This window comes from Boleophthalmus pectinirostris, unplaced genomic scaffold (assembly GCF_026225935.1).
Source record: "Boleophthalmus pectinirostris isolate CB_2022bp ecotype Guang Dong unplaced genomic scaffold, ASM2622593v1 HiC_scaffold_15, whole genome shotgun sequence".
Taxonomy (NCBI): Eukaryota; Metazoa; Chordata; class Actinopteri; order Gobiiformes; family Gobiidae; genus Boleophthalmus; species Boleophthalmus pectinirostris.
In genome coordinates, this window is record NW_026571070.1 from 2,573,033 (window position 1) to 2,589,711 (window position 16,679).

At 39.5% G+C, this 16,679-nt stretch overlaps 2 protein-coding genes and 1 pseudogene across 2 annotated transcripts in view; 2 read left to right on the forward strand and 1 right to left on the reverse strand.

Annotated features, from left to right (window-relative positions):
• LOC110162705 (cadherin-20-like) overlaps nucleotides 1-1,501 on the reverse strand; it is a 31,315-nt gene extending 29,814 nt beyond the window's left edge. Inside the window, exon 1 of the mRNA XM_055151221.1 lies at nucleotides 1,307-1,501. Coding sequence (XP_055007196.1) covers nucleotides 1,307-1,501 — 195 coding nt within the window. The remainder of the gene's footprint in view (nucleotides 1-1,306) is intronic.
• An 8,175-nt stretch (nucleotides 1,502-9,676) lies between these two features.
• On the forward strand, nucleotides 9,677-12,235 carry LOC129408176 (glycogen [starch] synthase, liver-like; annotated as a pseudogene).
• LOC129408177 (proteasome activator complex subunit 2-like) overlaps nucleotides 10,764-16,679 on the forward strand; it is an 18,511-nt gene continuing 12,595 nt past the window's right edge. Inside the window, exon 1 of the mRNA XM_055151222.1 lies at nucleotides 10,764-10,862. Coding sequence (XP_055007197.1) covers nucleotides 10,764-10,862 — 99 coding nt within the window. The remainder of the gene's footprint in view (nucleotides 10,863-16,679) is intronic.

Genomic DNA, 16,679 nt, shown 5'->3' on the forward strand with positions numbered 1-16,679 from the left:
AACCTATAAATAACAATAATAGAGGCTTTTTTCATCAATAACATCTCCATGGATAAAAGCATCTGAAGGACCCTCCATCTCGCTCTACGCTGTTCCTGTTCTGTACATTTCTGGCCTGAGATGTTTGTTGTTTTTCCCGGTATCTGCTGTACTTTCTTCCAGTTTGGGGGTTATGGCCGCGAGTGTCCGAGCACCACAGGCCCGACTGAAGCCTTCACCTTCCAGACCTTCTCCAGCTCCTCCTTGAGCCCCTGGGATTTCTCTCGTTTCTCGTGTTCCTTTTTCCTGTTATTACCATCTCTTGGTGTTGTGATGTTCCACCACGGCTTTGTTCTGTTTCTTCTTCACCATCACTATGTCTGTCTGGTCCATCTCCATCCTGTCAGTCTGTATCTGAAGTCCCACAGGATCTTGGCTCAGTCGTTCTCCTCTTCTCTTGTTTCCCACCTTGATCCTGGGGTCTCCAGTCCGAACTCTGCACACATGTTTCTGAACACTCTGCCCACTTGGTTCTGTCGCTCCATGTTTGTTTCCCTGCAGAATCTTAGTCTACGTTCAGACTGCAGGGCTTAACACTCAATTCCATTTTTTGTGTGAAATCTGATGTTTTTTCGAGGTCGTTCACATTTCCAGTTAAATGTGACTTGTATGTGACTCCAGTGTGAACATTAAACGGCCCAAAAGTGTCCCACATGTGACACTGGAGACACGACGACGTCAACCGCAGCGAGCGTCTCTGTGTTTACAGAAGTTGTCCAAACATGGACGCAGCATCGAGCACCTGGAGATTTTAAAGTTCCTCTCGTACCGGAGCCACAACATGAACAACTTACTTGTTTTAAGGAGGAGATTGAGAAGGAGAAGGACGAGGTTTTTGGTCGTGGTGTTTTGTGGTGAGTGGAGATGTGCTTCACTTCAGTCACACAGAGTTCATTAACAATTTTCTCCTACTTCAGTGCAGAATAGTGACGTTTGTGTCTTGTTGATAACGTGTAGGTGGATGAATGCACTTTGGTCGTTCAGACTGAAGTCACATGTCAAAAGATCAGATATGTATCAGTTTCAGGAGCACAGATCCAAGTGTCTTGGGTCACATTTGAAAAAATCGGATCTGTGTCGTTCAGACTGTCAATAAAAGATCAGATACAGGAACATAGAGGCAAAAAAATCAGATTTGGGTCACTTCAGGTGCAGTGTGAACGCAGCCTAAGTCCTGAGGGTGTTTGTAATCTGGCAAAGTTTGATGCTTGTACCATAAAAGTGAACTATTAACAGCTCCACTAACACCTCCACATATGAATCTTACTTTGCCGATGTAGAGCGGCTCCAGCCCGGTGTACTCCTCCAACACGAAGAACTGGTTCCAGACCCAGCCCCGTTTCACTCGCCGCCGCAGGGACGATGCTCCCGCCGCCGTCTCGTCCTCGCCGCCCTCCGCCCACGGTTTACCCAGAAGGCCGAGGGGCAGCAGGGCCAGCAGCACCAGGAGTCCTGCTCCCATCACGTTTGCTCCAGGTGGGGGGTTCAATCTCTGCAGTGACAGTGAGCAACGCGCCGCAGGATCAGAGAGTCAGCTGGAGTCTGGAAGAAGAAACACAGAAAAGAAGAAATGTGAGTAAAAAAGATTCTGCTCCAGATCACAGACAAAATAAAACAGGTTTAGTCATAAATGTTTACTTCAATTAAACCCAAATAACATGGTACAAGTAAACAAAAATAAATATATAAATAAAAATTCTAAAAATAAAAAATAAAAAAAAAGGAAATGTGGACAATTTTTTTTAAAGAATAATAAAAAATAAATAAATAATTGAAAAAGTGAAAAAATTAAAAGAAAAAAAAGGAAAAAATAAAATGAAAAAGAAATGTTGTATAGACTGAAGTAAAAAAAAGTTTTAAAAAAGTAAAAAAAGAGAAAAACAAAAAAAATGAATTGAAAAAATAAATATTGTATGGACTGAAATAAAAAAAAAAATATATATATATAAAGTATAAAAAACAAAACAAAAAAAAACCAAGGAAACAAGGAAAAAAAAAATAAAAAATGAAAAAAGTGAAAAAAAAGACAAAAATTTTAAAAATGCTGTATAGACTGACATAAATACAGAGATATATTAACTTTAAATACTATAAAAGAAAATAAATAAACAAATAAAAATTATAAAAAATTTAAAAACAAATTGAAAAAAAAATAATAAATGAAATAAATAATTGAAAAAGTGAAGAAATGACAAAAAAAAAAAGGAAAAAAATTGAAAAAATAAATTTTGTTATATAGACTGACATAAATATAGAGATATGTTAACTTTAAATAATGACATCACCTTTTTCCTTCTAATATTTTTAAGTTCATCTAAAGCAAACACATGGGTTTTGAGATAATCTATGTGTCCATTTAAAGTTGCACTATGTAATTTTTCTGATGGAGGGTCTGCCGTTTGCTTGTCTCCATGGTGATGGCATTACGTAACCTAGAATGTTCCACACTATGGCTTGTCTCCATGGAAATATGTTTAAAACCAGACAAAATACAACCTCATCACGGAAAAAATGGGCAAAAAAGCGACATTTTCCGAGTTTCCGAGGTGAGATTTTGGAGCAGAAGTGAGAAGTTTTGGAAGGACACAGTCGCCCCCTCCTGGTCGCTCTCGGTAGGACCTCGTGTTTCCAGTCGCTCTAACGAGGTTTTGTCCGTGAGGATCATTCAAGCGACGCCAACTTCACTGCCGTTTTGAAGAGCAGAACAGGAAATAAGGGGCATTTTCTGGTATAGTTTAGTGCTTCTGAATTACACGTAATGACGGTCATCATGTCGTTTTGGTCCATGCTGCACACTCCATACTGTTCTGACTCACTCCACTTCATGATGCGTTTAAAGCCGCACTATGTCACTTTTCTAGAGGAGAGTCTGTCACCTGGTCTCGTTAAAATGTCCTTGTTTTACCCGAAAAGCTCCACAGTATTGACAAGTTTTCAGAATTTTAATTACAGGTTTGGATTGGCCGCACAAACGTAAATTCTGTGAAGTTTTTTGAGCTAAAATCAATATATTTTTGATGAACTTCGATGATGAACTGATTCATCATCGAAACGAGACAAAAGAAAAAAGCAGCATAGAAGTGACTGTAGCAGGACTAAACCAGGACTAAACCAGGACTAAACCAGGACTAAACCAGGACTAAACCAGGACTAAACCAGGACTAAACCAGGACTAAACCAGGACTAAACGGACTAAACCAAAACCAGGACTAAACCAGGACTAAACTAAAACCAGGACTAAAACAGAAAATAAAACCAGGACTAAACCAGGACTAAACCAGGACTAAACCAGGATGGATAGAACCAAAAACCAGGACTAAACCAGGACTAAAACCAGGACTAAAACTAAACCAGGACTAAAACCAGGACTAAAACCAGGAACTAAAACCAGGATTAAATCAAGACTAAACAAGGATTAAACCAGGACTAAACCAGGACTAAAACCAGGACTAAACCAGGACTAAAACCAGGACTAAACCAGGACTAAACCAGGACTAAACCAGGACCAGGACTAAACCAGGACTAAACCAGGACTAAACCAGGACTAAACCAGGACTAAACCAGGACTAAACCAGGACTAAAACCAGGACTAAACCAGGACTAAACCAGGACTAAACCAGGACTAAAACAGAAATAAAACCAGGACTAAACCAGGACTAAACCAGGTCTAAACCAGGACTAAACCAGGACTATGGATAGAACCAAACCAGGACTAAACCAGGACTAAAACCAGAACTAAACCAGGACAAAACCAGGACTAAAACAGAACTAAAACCAGGATTAAATCAAGACTAAACAAGGATTAAACCAGGACTAAAACAGGACTAAACCAGGACTAAACCAGGACAAAACCAGAACTAAACCAGGTCTAAACAAGGACTAAAACCAGGTCTAAACCAAGACTAAACCAGGACTATGGATAGAATCAAACCAGGACAAAACCAGGACTAAAACACGACTAAACCAGGGCTAAACCTAGAGCAGAGTGTTTTTTTTGTTTTTTTTTTAACATTTGTACCAAAACTATGACATGACGAGACGATTAAGAAAATCAAACTGGAGAAGGAAACGCGGACGTCACAGGAGCAGAGTTTTGGTTCTTGGCTCAGTTTGGTTTGTGTTTTTCGAGCTTCTTCTCTCGGTGTTTTGGCTCAGTTTCAGTTTGGTTCGTGTTTTTCGAGCTTCTTCTCTCGGTGTTTTGGCTCAGTTTCAGTTTGGTTCGTGTTTTTCGGGTCCGTCGCCGTGAGGAGCTCGGTGTGACCTGAGTCTGAGTTGCTCTGGTCTCACTGTGGACTCTGAGTCGACTCCTCTCCACTCGGCGCCAAACTCAACCATGATTTATTTATTCTGAGCTTTCGATTTGGATTTAAATGCTTGTTATAGCTGAATATTTTAGTACCACCAGCGGAGAATTCTGTAAAATGATCAAAAACTAAAAAGAAAAGAGCCCTCAGCTGTTTGTGAGGTTCTTTTGTGCTTTGAAAACGGGATAATGCAGCTTTAAAGTTCATACAAACTTTTAAAATACGATAGAAAAGTTTAACGCCGCACTTTGGAACATTTTAGACAAAGAACAAACATATGGTGTTTAAACAAGGTGTTCCCCAGGGTCTTGTTTTAGGGCCAATGCATTTTTCAAAAGTGTTTCAATAGTTTAAGGTTGAACTTTTTAATGTTGCACAATGCGGTGAGTTAAAAACTAGGAATGGTTTGAAAGAATCAGAATTTCTAACTTATGTGCAAATTAAATCTGTTTTAAAATCTTCACTGTCACAGTAAAACAGCACAAGGGACAAGAAGTTTATAAACTTTTACGTCACACCAAATGGGATGTCAATAATGTAACAAAAAATGTATGGGATTGTAATACAGGAAACCCTATAACTGCCCCACAATGGGAAACTGATTCATCATCCAGTTTCACTTTGTGGAAACTGTGGGAAATTATATGCTGATCATGCTAATTCACCTAACATTATAGACTTTAGAATGACATGGGTGGAAAACGTGTGATATCTATAGGTTTACATAACATGTTTTTCTTGCATAAAGAATATGTTTTTGGACTTTGAGATGCAAGGAGCAGCAAAACTGACATATGTGGTCCCCGTGGTATGGTCCCACCCATGATAAGGTGTACTGGGTCAGCAGTATTGTTCATTTTCTTGCTGTATATGCTAACTCAACAAGTTAATGTTTTGTCAAGATGTAGTATAAAGCTACCCCTGATTTTGAGTTGGAGTGTAGAGGCGTCGTTCCGGGGTGACAGTTGTACATGGTAATCAACTTGAATCCTCTCAATGGAAAATGACGAAATAAAGTGGCTTGTTCTCTCGGATCTCTCGTGCTTCTTTCTAAGGACACGCATGGAACCTTCAGAAAAAACCCACAAGTGGTGACCCCGAGGGTGATTTGACAGAGTAATGTCTGCAAACGATGCCTCCCACGAAATCCTGGAAGTAAAGACACGAAGAACATGTTCCCAAAAGAAGGTATGACAGCGACCTTTGTTGTTTCAGAATTCCTGTCAGATTGGCTAAATGTAAAAACTAGAAATTGTGTTTACTTTCGGGACTTTTGTGTGATCAATTTAAAAATTAATGGAAAACTGATTATCGCATGTTATGCTTCATGGAGAAGAAAAAAGCAAAAGCTCGAATCCGTGTTAAAAGGCTTCACGTAGAAAATAAGCCAGAAGTATGTTAATTGAGATTGAAAACAAAACCAATAGTATGTTTAGGCTTTAATCACATAAAGCGTAATTAAGAAAGTTATTAATTTTATAAAGGTTCCGTGTTATCCTTCACGAGAGACAAGAAAGGAGGTTTTATAAAGAAATTTATTTGCGGTTAAACTTTTTTACGCAGAGAAAAAACTAAACTTTTAATGGAGTTTATATTTAAAAAAGAATAAAAAACTTAAGTTGCGCACAAAAAGTAGAACACGAAGAAAGGAGTCAGATTTAATATAGAGACAAAAAAGTAGAACCAATTGAAAAAACAGTACTGTAAAATAAAATCTAAATTGTTATGACAAAAAGTATTAGTGTTTTTATTTAAATTATGAGCTCTAAAAAGAAACCGAACCTGTTCAAGGAAAATTGAACATGAACATGAAATTATAAATGACCGAAGGTCTAAAAGAAACGAGCCTGTTCAAACGAACATGAAATTATATGAATTGACCGAAGGTCAATAGAACAAGTGAACCCTGCGAAGCAGAGAGTGTGTCGCCCTCCCCACGGCAACACATGAGCAACTAAGAAATAAGTCACCTTTAAAATTGTAACAGTCTTAACTTTAAATTTGTAGCACTAAAAGCCACGTTTGCAAGAAACAAGTCAAATAAGTTTAATAAGTTTAATAAATGTTATTAGTGAATCTGATATAACCATGAAATAGTTAAAGAAGTAACCGGTTTTGGGAGTAAGAGATTACAAGTACCAGCATTATGTAATCAGAGTACAAATTATGAGTAACTGTGCTCAGTTACAGTTACTGTCTCAATGAGTGGTAACTGGATTACAGTTACTTTGTAAAAATGAAATAAATTACTTGCAGTATTTTCCTGTTTTTACATTTGGGACTGAACTGGGTCTGAATCAGGACTAGACCAGGTCTAAGTCAGGACTAGACCAGGTCTAAACAAAAGATAAGATAAGAGTGAAGCGGCAGTAAACTCACATAGGAAGCATTTTTCTATCAATAATTCAATAGGCTTAAGGAAAAACTGAGGTTTTATTGTCTTCAAGTAGATAAAACATTCCACGCCAAGATATTCTGGTCTCTTGTTATTTTAGAACAAACAGTTGTTTATCTATGGAAATTTAGGTTTAATAATTAAATAAGAACAAACAAGAATTTGCAGGATGTGGTTGCTCCATTTGTGTAGTTTTAAAACCAAGATAATATCAAGTAATTCAAAGTATTCAGATAAAGTTACTTTAAGAAATTTTAATTAATTCTGGGCTATGTAATCTGTAATCTGGACTCTGTAAGGGAATATGTTTTAAAAGTGACCCTCCTAACACTAAAATAACTGAGAATGCAGTAAAAATAACGCAGAATCTTTGTCCTTCAAACTCATCTAATATTGCCAAAATACTAAAAGATCTAAAAGAAGAATATGATATATTAAAAACGATGTTGAAAGGAAGTTTTGGTGGCATTTTATTCTGGGGTACATTGTTGTTATGGCTGCCCGCTGGTTGGGATGATGGTAAATGATTGATTTGTTGTCCATTGGCGTTTGCTCGGCTTTTGTCAGTGTCTGATTCCCCATGAGGTTGTTTTGCTTGTTGGCTGGGCATTTTGCGTGCGCTCACCTGTGGGCGTTACTTGCCGCTGCTTTTCGATGCGATACTGGCTCCTCGTATGTGAATTCAATTCATCTGCGGGAGCGGTTTGGTGTCGTGTTGATGAGCGGTGGTGGGAGGCGCGTGTGCAGGGGGCGTATGTGCTGGTGTCCGGCTGATGGCGGAGTGGGTTTGTGGGGTTTTTTGACGCTGGTTCGCGCTGTGGGAGGTGAAATGCTGATGTTGCTTAAACTGCTTAAACTGCATTGTATATTTGATTTAGATTTGTTCAAAAGTGCTCCGTTTTAAATTTAACTAAGCATGTTCAATTGTGTTTATGGTAAAGAGTAAGTTTGCCAATTTGCTTGATTGAAGATGCTTATTTATGGTTTAAATAAAATGATGGGCTATTGCTGAAGTTTCTGAAACAGCGTGGAATTGTTGAAAGCTTTGACGGCTTGATTCAATTAATGCTGTGACTTTAAGCTTGGTAATGGCCTGTTGTTCCATGTTGAAATAATAAATCCGTGTGATAATACAGTAAACGGAGCATTTTTTGATTAAATACAGCATTTCATTTCTCAACGGTGTCGGGCTGAGCGGGTGCTGATGGTTAACAATTCGTAACTGTTGAAGGTTATTAAAAATTGATGAATGTGCCCTGGATTATAAGGTTACCAAATGTAGCTGATCATTTGTGTTAAAATTTGAAAACATTCTTAAAACTTATAATCCGTACAGTTTAAAATTGCGATGTTTAGTTAAAAAGTCATATACAACATTCTCTTGTTGCGCTTATGGTTGTTATATAGACCTGATATTAGTGTTTATCCCTGTACCTTAAACCTGTTTTTAGTTGACATGATACAAAATAAGTTTACTTGTTTGAATACCGTCTCTTAATGTTGATCTATAAAATAAAATTGCGTTGTTTATAATGCTTAGATTTAGGTGTTGTGAATTCTGGTTTTGGAGGAGCAGATGGTGTCGATATTTCAGACCTGATTTGGTCTTGGTTTAGTTTTGTTTGGGCCTTGCATGGACCAGTTTTGGACTTGGTTGGGTTCAGGCTCAGATCTGGTTTAGACCTGGTCTGCACCTGACTTGGTCCAGTTTTGGTCCGGACTTGGTCCTATTCTGGTCTAGTTTTGGTTCTATTCCATTCTAAGTCTAAATTTAGTTTGAGTTTAGCACTGTTTCATGTCCAGGTGTGGTTTAATCTGGTCTAGCCTTAGTTTAATTTTAGTCCAGGGGTAGTTCTAGTTTAGTTCAGCTTTAGTCCTAATTAGATCCTGGCCTAGTTCTGTTTCAGAAGTAGTCTTAGTTTAGTTCTGGTTTGATCCACTCTGCCTCTCCAAGCCTGAATTTCGCTCACATTTTAATTTTTGATCTCAGTATTATCCGTACAGTTATTCATTCTCTTATAAAGTCCACTTTAAATAGTTCAACGTGTATTATCAATTTATGCCGAGTATTTTGACAAAATTGCGATAATAGTTAAAAGGTTTTTTCATTCTGAAGTTCATATTCTGTTTCTGGCTTGTCCCAAATCTAGTATCTAAAACAGGGTTATCACTAAAATAATTATTAGGAAAACTAAAATAAAAAGGGAAATTAAAATGTTTAAGTTGACCCATGACTTAGTCCCAAATTATATTTGAGGTTGAAATTTGAGGTTAATACTCTTGCATTGAAATAAAATGGTTAGACAGAAAATTGATTAATGATTGCGAAATAACACTGTTATTTCAAAAACAATCTAAAATTGTTAAAATAATTTGTAATTAAAGAATCTCAAACAAAACTATAAAAAGATAATGCTGGCTCCTAAAATAATACTTCAAAATTATCTAAGATACATTTCTTCTTCTCTTAAGAAATCCAACTAAGGATGTGGAAGCCGCCCAGAGAGATCAAAATAGCCTTAGTGCCCACAGGTCGTCTGCGAAATAAAATAACTCATAAAACAAAAACTAAGAAGAGGAATCTCAAGGAAACAAGTCATTCCAAAACAATTATCGACCAGTTTAACACGGACCAAATTTCGAGCAAAACCAAAATAGTGATTCACCATCTAAAATAATAAGACTCAATCCAAAGAATTAAAACAATAACCAATTGATAACAACAGCAGCTGAAAAAGATAACACTATAATTGATAACACAGAGGTCCCAGAGGTGTCACAATGTCTCAGTTTGTTACATTGAGCCAGTTGAAGGCTTCTGGAACAGCAAGGTGCTGGAAGAAGAAGCTGACCCAAAGAGCCCAAGCAAATCTGTATACCATTCAAGATGTGAGGAGACATTACGATATGCAACAAACATACCATCTGAAAATGAAGGATGCCATCCCCAGATGATGAAGAAGACGGCCCCCCCACCATATCAAAGTGCCACTAACAAAAGCCCAAAACTCAGAACACCCTCCACTTCTATGATGCCATCCGATCCAGTGACATGTCGGCCTCCCAAAATAACTCATAAAGTGATTGGAGGAGAGTTGGCGCAAACATCTGTTGGAGGCCCTACAAGAGAACTAGAAGAAAAAATCAAATCTGTCCAAAGCCAAGTGTCTGCATTGACCCACATAATAGAAACAGAGAAGATGCTGAGACGAGTGGAGGAAGAGAGTCAAAACGAAAGACACATGCTACGAGTTTTTCAACAAAGGAGCTGACATCTTCCTGGAGTTTGTTTCACCTCAACTACCTACAGAAGCTGCACTGCAGTGATGTGACTCTGGTGGTCTTTTTCATCATGTTCGCTAAAACCAACGACTTCATTGTGGAGTCACTGAAGGGTCAGTCCATCTACAAGCAGCAATGAGACACTGCTCACTCTGTGAAGGACAAGTCTGGTCAGCAGTTCTATGACTCTTTGCTCAAGGATCAGATCCTTGACATGAACTTCATCCATGTCCGAGAAGGTTCCACCATCACGAGGAGAGACATTCATGCTACACAGAGACGTGGCCTGCCTGTGGTCACTACACACACTGTGCTGGACAATGCTGTTAACCCCATCCTGACTAAGTGTGCTGCACTAGTCTCTGCAACAACTGGGTAGAGATCATCTTCCACTCAGAGTTCTTGTCTTCTACCAGTCTTCCTGCCCATGGACTACGACAACTTTATACAGCTGTGATCTGGAGAGTTCCTCTCCTACTACGAGCTCTGGGGATACACTCCTGACGAGTGCACGGTCAGGGGACATTCCCAGTGTTACCACTCACCTGTCAAGATTTGTCTGTTTCATGGAGAGCAGGTGACTGACTGCTCTGCACATGAGATCTATTGTGGTTTGCAGGTTCCACTCTGCAGACGACTCTGTTACCAGCTGATGCAGTGCATGTTCAGCTTCTGTCAACAGTTCTGCCTTGGACACATCATTCGACAACTGCACTGAGCCCATCTGAGCGCCTCGACTGGAGATGCCTGTGCTGGTTCTATGTCCACGCTTGACACCTGGTCGCAGTGGAGCCTTCCCAGGCCAGTACAAAGTGAACTTCTTCTTCTTCTCTATGGACAGTGTACTTCAATGTGCTACCATCCTACACCATGATGTCATGGGAGAACCAACTGAGGCAGTGACTGGCATGTCACTCATGTTCTACTCTGGATGAAGATGGAGAAAAGTCGACCAGTCCAGACATTGCTGAAACCAGAGACCCTGAGAGACAACTCTGACTACATTCCACCTTTAGGACTCCAGAAGAGAAGGAGGAGAAGAGAGGGAGAAAAACATAGAAGGAGAGTATAGGCCATATGCTTTGGAGAAATTCTTAAAGTTAATTTTCAGTGTTTATTTTTGATTATGCTAATTTTTGTCTGTTTTGTGTGATCTGTTATAGTTTCTATCCATACTACTACTGGCCTCGGACAGACGACAAGCAAATTGATAAGCTGTGATACAACAAATTGGCAACTAACAATATGGTAAGAGACAATGAGCACAGAAATGAAATGAACAAAAGAGAACCACCAAAATTTGTAAATTTTGTTATAAGTTGTCTGAAAGAGACACTTGTCTGATAAAAGAAATAATACTTATGCAATTGGGATTGCCAAAGTTATACTACTTCTATACCATGCAATAGAAAATAAAGTTACATTTTGAAGGTTACATACAAATTACATTTTAAACTGATAAGCCCATTTAAGAGAGTGATTTAATTTTTCCAACTAAAGCAATTGAAATTGAAACAGGACAAACTTTGAAGAAAATACTTTGTAATTTGATGTTGCATTATTCCATGTCTCAGATCACTAGTAGAACGATTAATTACTACTGCCTTAACACGAAATGCTCCCGTCTCCCAAATTTTGTTACTCTCTGCTGATTCTCAGCTCTCACGTTCTGACTCCAATAATTGGGTTTGATTGAAACCCTACAAATTTATCCATTGATTAAGTAGAGATAAAACCTTTCTGAGTATGTGCTCCTGGTCTCTTATTTTCGCTGTCCGAGTGTCATGTATTGATTATGTACTATGTTATTCAAGTATATTGTGTTGACAAGAATCTGGGAAATGTTATAAAAGAGCTAAAGCTAACAAACAATTTTTTTAATATAGGGGGATTTATTATGTGGAGGTAGCATCTTGCTCCTCTTATTTTAGGTGGTGATTACATGTTTAATGTAATCAAAAGGGGGAATTGTGGGAAATTATATGCTGATCATGCTAATTCACCTAACATTATAGACTTTAGAATGACATGGGTGGAAAACGTGTGATATCTATAGGTTTACATAACATGTTTTTCTTGCATAAAGAATATGTTTTTGGACTTTGAGATGCAAGGAGCAGCAAAACTGACATATGTGGTCCCCGTGGCATGGTCCCACCCATGATAAGGTGTACTGGGTCAGCAGTATTGTTCATTTTCTTGCTGTATATGCTAACTCAACAAGTTAATGTTTTGTCAAGATGTAGTAAAAGCTACCTGATTTTGAGTTGGAGTGTAGAGGCGTCGTTCCGGGGTGAAGTTGTACATGGTAATCAACTTGAATCCTCTCATGGAAAATGACGAAATAAAGTGCCTGTTCTCTCGGATCTCTCGTGCTTCTTTCTAAGGACACGCATGGAACCTTCAGAAAAAACCCACAAAACCGTGTGACCTCGCAGCATTAGGATTCGTTCACTCAACAGTAGGCGGGGACTTTTTTATTTAACCAATCGCTGCTGTTTGGTCGTGCCGTTTGTAATGCACCAAATCCTGTAGGAAGAAGGACAATAATGTCTTTCCCCTTGATAAAATTCACCAAACATTCTCTTCGGGATCTTGGGAATCGTCGCTAACACAGAATGTCTGTCTTCGTCTACATCCATCTTGATGTTTTGTTTATTGTTGTGCTGTTCCACAAAAGGGACACAGACAGATGCCACCAGTTTGACGTTATGACTTCACAGCTCACAGATGATTGGCCGGCGTGCGGTCTACGGTTCTTGTAAACCGTCTCGTTTATTCTGATTCCTGATCTAGTCACTGGAGAGAAATGAACACATATACTAAACAAAATGGATACTGACGTTGTAGTGGATCGGCCGTGTTGTATGTTTGATGTGCAGAGCTCTACATGCCCAATGCTATATCTGCTTGGAAAAACGTAAACATAAGTGCTTGGACATAGACAGTTGGTACAAAGATGGATTTAATTTATACGGAGACAAAAAACAAACACTTTTGGCCCATGGACAAACTTGGCCCATGGACAAAGCACCGTAAAACATACATACATACACTATATGTAAGTGTATGTATATGCTTGTATAATGTACTGTATGTGTAAGTGAATTTTGGGGTTGCCAACAAAAAAAAAAAAAAGGATTAATAGAAAACAGATATAAATGAACAGAAAATATGTAAATGCAAATTTGATTTGAGAGCCCTAAAATGTAAATACACAAATGCAAACATTACACTGAGAAACTCTGTACTACACACAACTCCCCTTCTTTTTATTTACTTATTGCTCTTTTGTTGTTTTTTGTACGTATTTTAGTCTTATATTTTGTTATGTCTATTTTGTTAAAGTGCTGAGTATCCATTTCCCCAAAATGACAAAACTACATTTAAAAAAAGTTGCACAATGAATCTTTAAACATGTAAGATATAAACATTGTTGAGGCGTTCCTCAGGGTCTTGTTTTAGGCCCTTTGTATTTAAAATAATGTTTCAATCGTGTTAAATTTCATGCTTAAAGTTCCATATCATTTGGTACAAACGTCTGTGAAATCACCACACTGTTTCTTTTTGTCTCTAAACCCCGAGTCCGTCCTGATTTAGTCCTGATTTAGTCCGTATCGATCCTCTATTCTCGCTCTTCTCACGCCACTTTTCTGCTTTTTAACACCAGCGTTCATCCTTTATGCGCCGCGACCGAGCTACATCTGCTCCCGCCTCCTCCCGTTTCAATTAGCATCGACACGACAGCCGCAAAAAAAAAAAAAAAAAAAAAGACGGATTTACGCCGAGAACCCCCCGAAAGACGCGTTGAACGACCCGCGCCAGAATAAGGCAGTGCTGGAACTTCATTATGTTTTGTTCGCGGAGGCGCTTTGTCCGACTCCCGACTGCTCAAACCCAGTTCATCTTTGTCGTAAAAGCGCACAAAAGGCCGAGAGACGGGCCGGGGGCGGGCTTTATCTCCATCTGCATTCTCCTCGCTTGCTCTTTTGTGCGCGTGTGTTAAGTATCCATTGAGGCCTTAGCGAAACAAAATGGCCTCCACTTGACCCCGTTGCCCCGCGCTTCTTTTCAGTCGCCCAAACTCCGCCCACGAACCCACGAAAAGGCTCCAGCTTGTGTCTTGGCATTTGGCACCGTTTTGTACTTTTTAATGAGTTGACTGCCCCCCCCCCCCCTTTTTTTTTTTTTTACTTTTACTCGGACTTTGACTTGTTTAAAAAGCGGAGCAGGTGGTTGAGGGTTGGATTCCCGGCTGGTTGGGAAGAAAACACAGAAAAGCGAAATAAAACGAATAGGCCGGTGTTTTTGTCGGAGCGTGTCACATTTGTTTAAATAAAAAGAAAAAAAGCAGCTGGCGTGTTTTGTCTCCGTCCGGTGTCAATAAAGATGAGTGGAGTTCGGACAGCGCTAAAGAGTTGGAAGATTAATTGCCGTGTTTTATGTTTAAAGCTGCACTACGGAGCTTTTCTAGTGAGGCTCCGAATCTGTGTGTCATTGATTCATTCGGTTTTCAAAATAAAACCAAAAATAAAAACGAAAAAACAACTATTTTCAGATAATGATTCGGTTTTTTTTTCAGTTTTTCGATTTTGTGTTTAAATGAAAAATGGAAAAAAACAGATAATGGACTAAACCAGAACTGAACCAGGACTAAAACAGGTCCAGGACCAGATCAGAACCAGACTGGGACCAGACAAGTACTGAGACTGGGATCAGACCAGAACTGAGATCAGGATTGAGACCTGGAACAGGACCAGGACTGAGACTGGGACTAAACTGGGACCAGGCCGGGACTGAGACCGGGACCGGGACCAGACTGGGACCAGACCAGAACTGAGGCCGGGACCAGACTGGGACCAGACCAGAACTGAGGCCGGGACCAGACCGGGACCAGACCAGAACTGAGGCCGGGACCAGACTGGGACCAGACCAGAACTGAGGCCGGGACCAGACCGGGACTGAAAATGGGACCAGCCCGGGACCAGACCGAGACTGAGACTAGGACTGAGACTGGGACCAGACCAGGACTGAAAATGGTATAGTCCTGCTTTAGTCCTATTTTACTCCTGATTTAGACCTGGTTTATTCCTGGTTTAGTCCTGGTTTAGTCCTGTTTTTGTCCTGCTTTAGTCCTGGTTTAGTTCTGGTTTAGTCCTGTTTTTAGTCCTGCTTTTATATTCTGTAGTTGATTATAAACGGCGTTAATATCAATAACCTGATTCTGCATCATTTTGAGTAAAAAAACATCAAATATTCCAGATTTTTCCTGGTCTGGTCTTTATGTTCGTACTGAAAGTGACTTCGTTGGGTCAAAAGTCTCCAACTCGGCTGAAAAAAAACGTACGATTAAAGGATAAAAGTCGTGTGGCTCAGCACAGAGGGTCAGACCTGTTTAACGTCCACATGAAGTCACAGAAACGTCCACTTTTCCACAAATGACAAATCTCCAACACTGTGTCCAATCGATTTAATATAATGATCTGTGTTTCCATAGCGACGCTCCAGACATGTTTCCGCCGCTCCGGGACTCGCGCCCGGGACTCGAGCCCGGGACCGGAGCGTCGTCTCGGGGTGTGTGGTCCAGGCTCCTGGTTCTTTTATTCAGGTTTAATTTCACACTGTCACACTGGTCATGTCCCCCCCCCCCCCCCCCCCCCCCCCCCCCCCCCAGCGCCTCCACAAGTCACAGCTGTTAACAACAATCAATTTACACTACTACTGCTACTACTACTACTACTACTACTACTACTACTACTACTACTGCTACTACTACTACTACTACTACTACTACTACTACTACTACTACTGCTACTACTACTCGCTACTACTACTACTGCTACTACTACTACTACTACTACTACTACTGCTACTACTACTACTACTACTGCTACTGCTACTGCTACTACTACTACTACTACTACTACTACTACTACTACTACTACTACTACTGCTACTACTACTACTACTACTACTACTACTACTACTACTACTACTACTACTACTACTGCTACTACTACTACTACTACTACTGCTACTACTACTACTACTACTACTACTACTACTACTACTGCTACTACTACTACTACTACTACTACTACTGCTACTGACTACTGCTACTACTACTACTACTACTACTACTACTACTAGCTACTACTACTACTACTACTACTACTACTACTACTACTACTACTACTACTACTGCTACTACTACTTACTACTACTACTACGCTACTACTACTACTACTACTACTACTACTACTACTACGCTACTACTACTACTACTACTGCTACTACTACTACTACTACTACTACTACTACTACTACTGCTACTACTACTACTACTGCTACTACTCCTGCTACTACAACAACAACAACTACTACTACTATTACTACTGCTGTTGTTACTACTACTGCAACTACTATTACAACAATTACTACTACTAGAACTACTACTAGTATTTATTGCTACTACTACTACTATTACTATTACTACAATTACTACTTCTACTACTGCTACTGGTATTACTACTACTACAACTACTACTGCTACTGTTACTTCTAATACTGCTACTACTAGTACTACTACTACTACACGTCCCTCAGCCTTAAAACTTGTGGAACTGTCCCTTCCCTCCTTCCTTCCTCTCTTCCTTCCT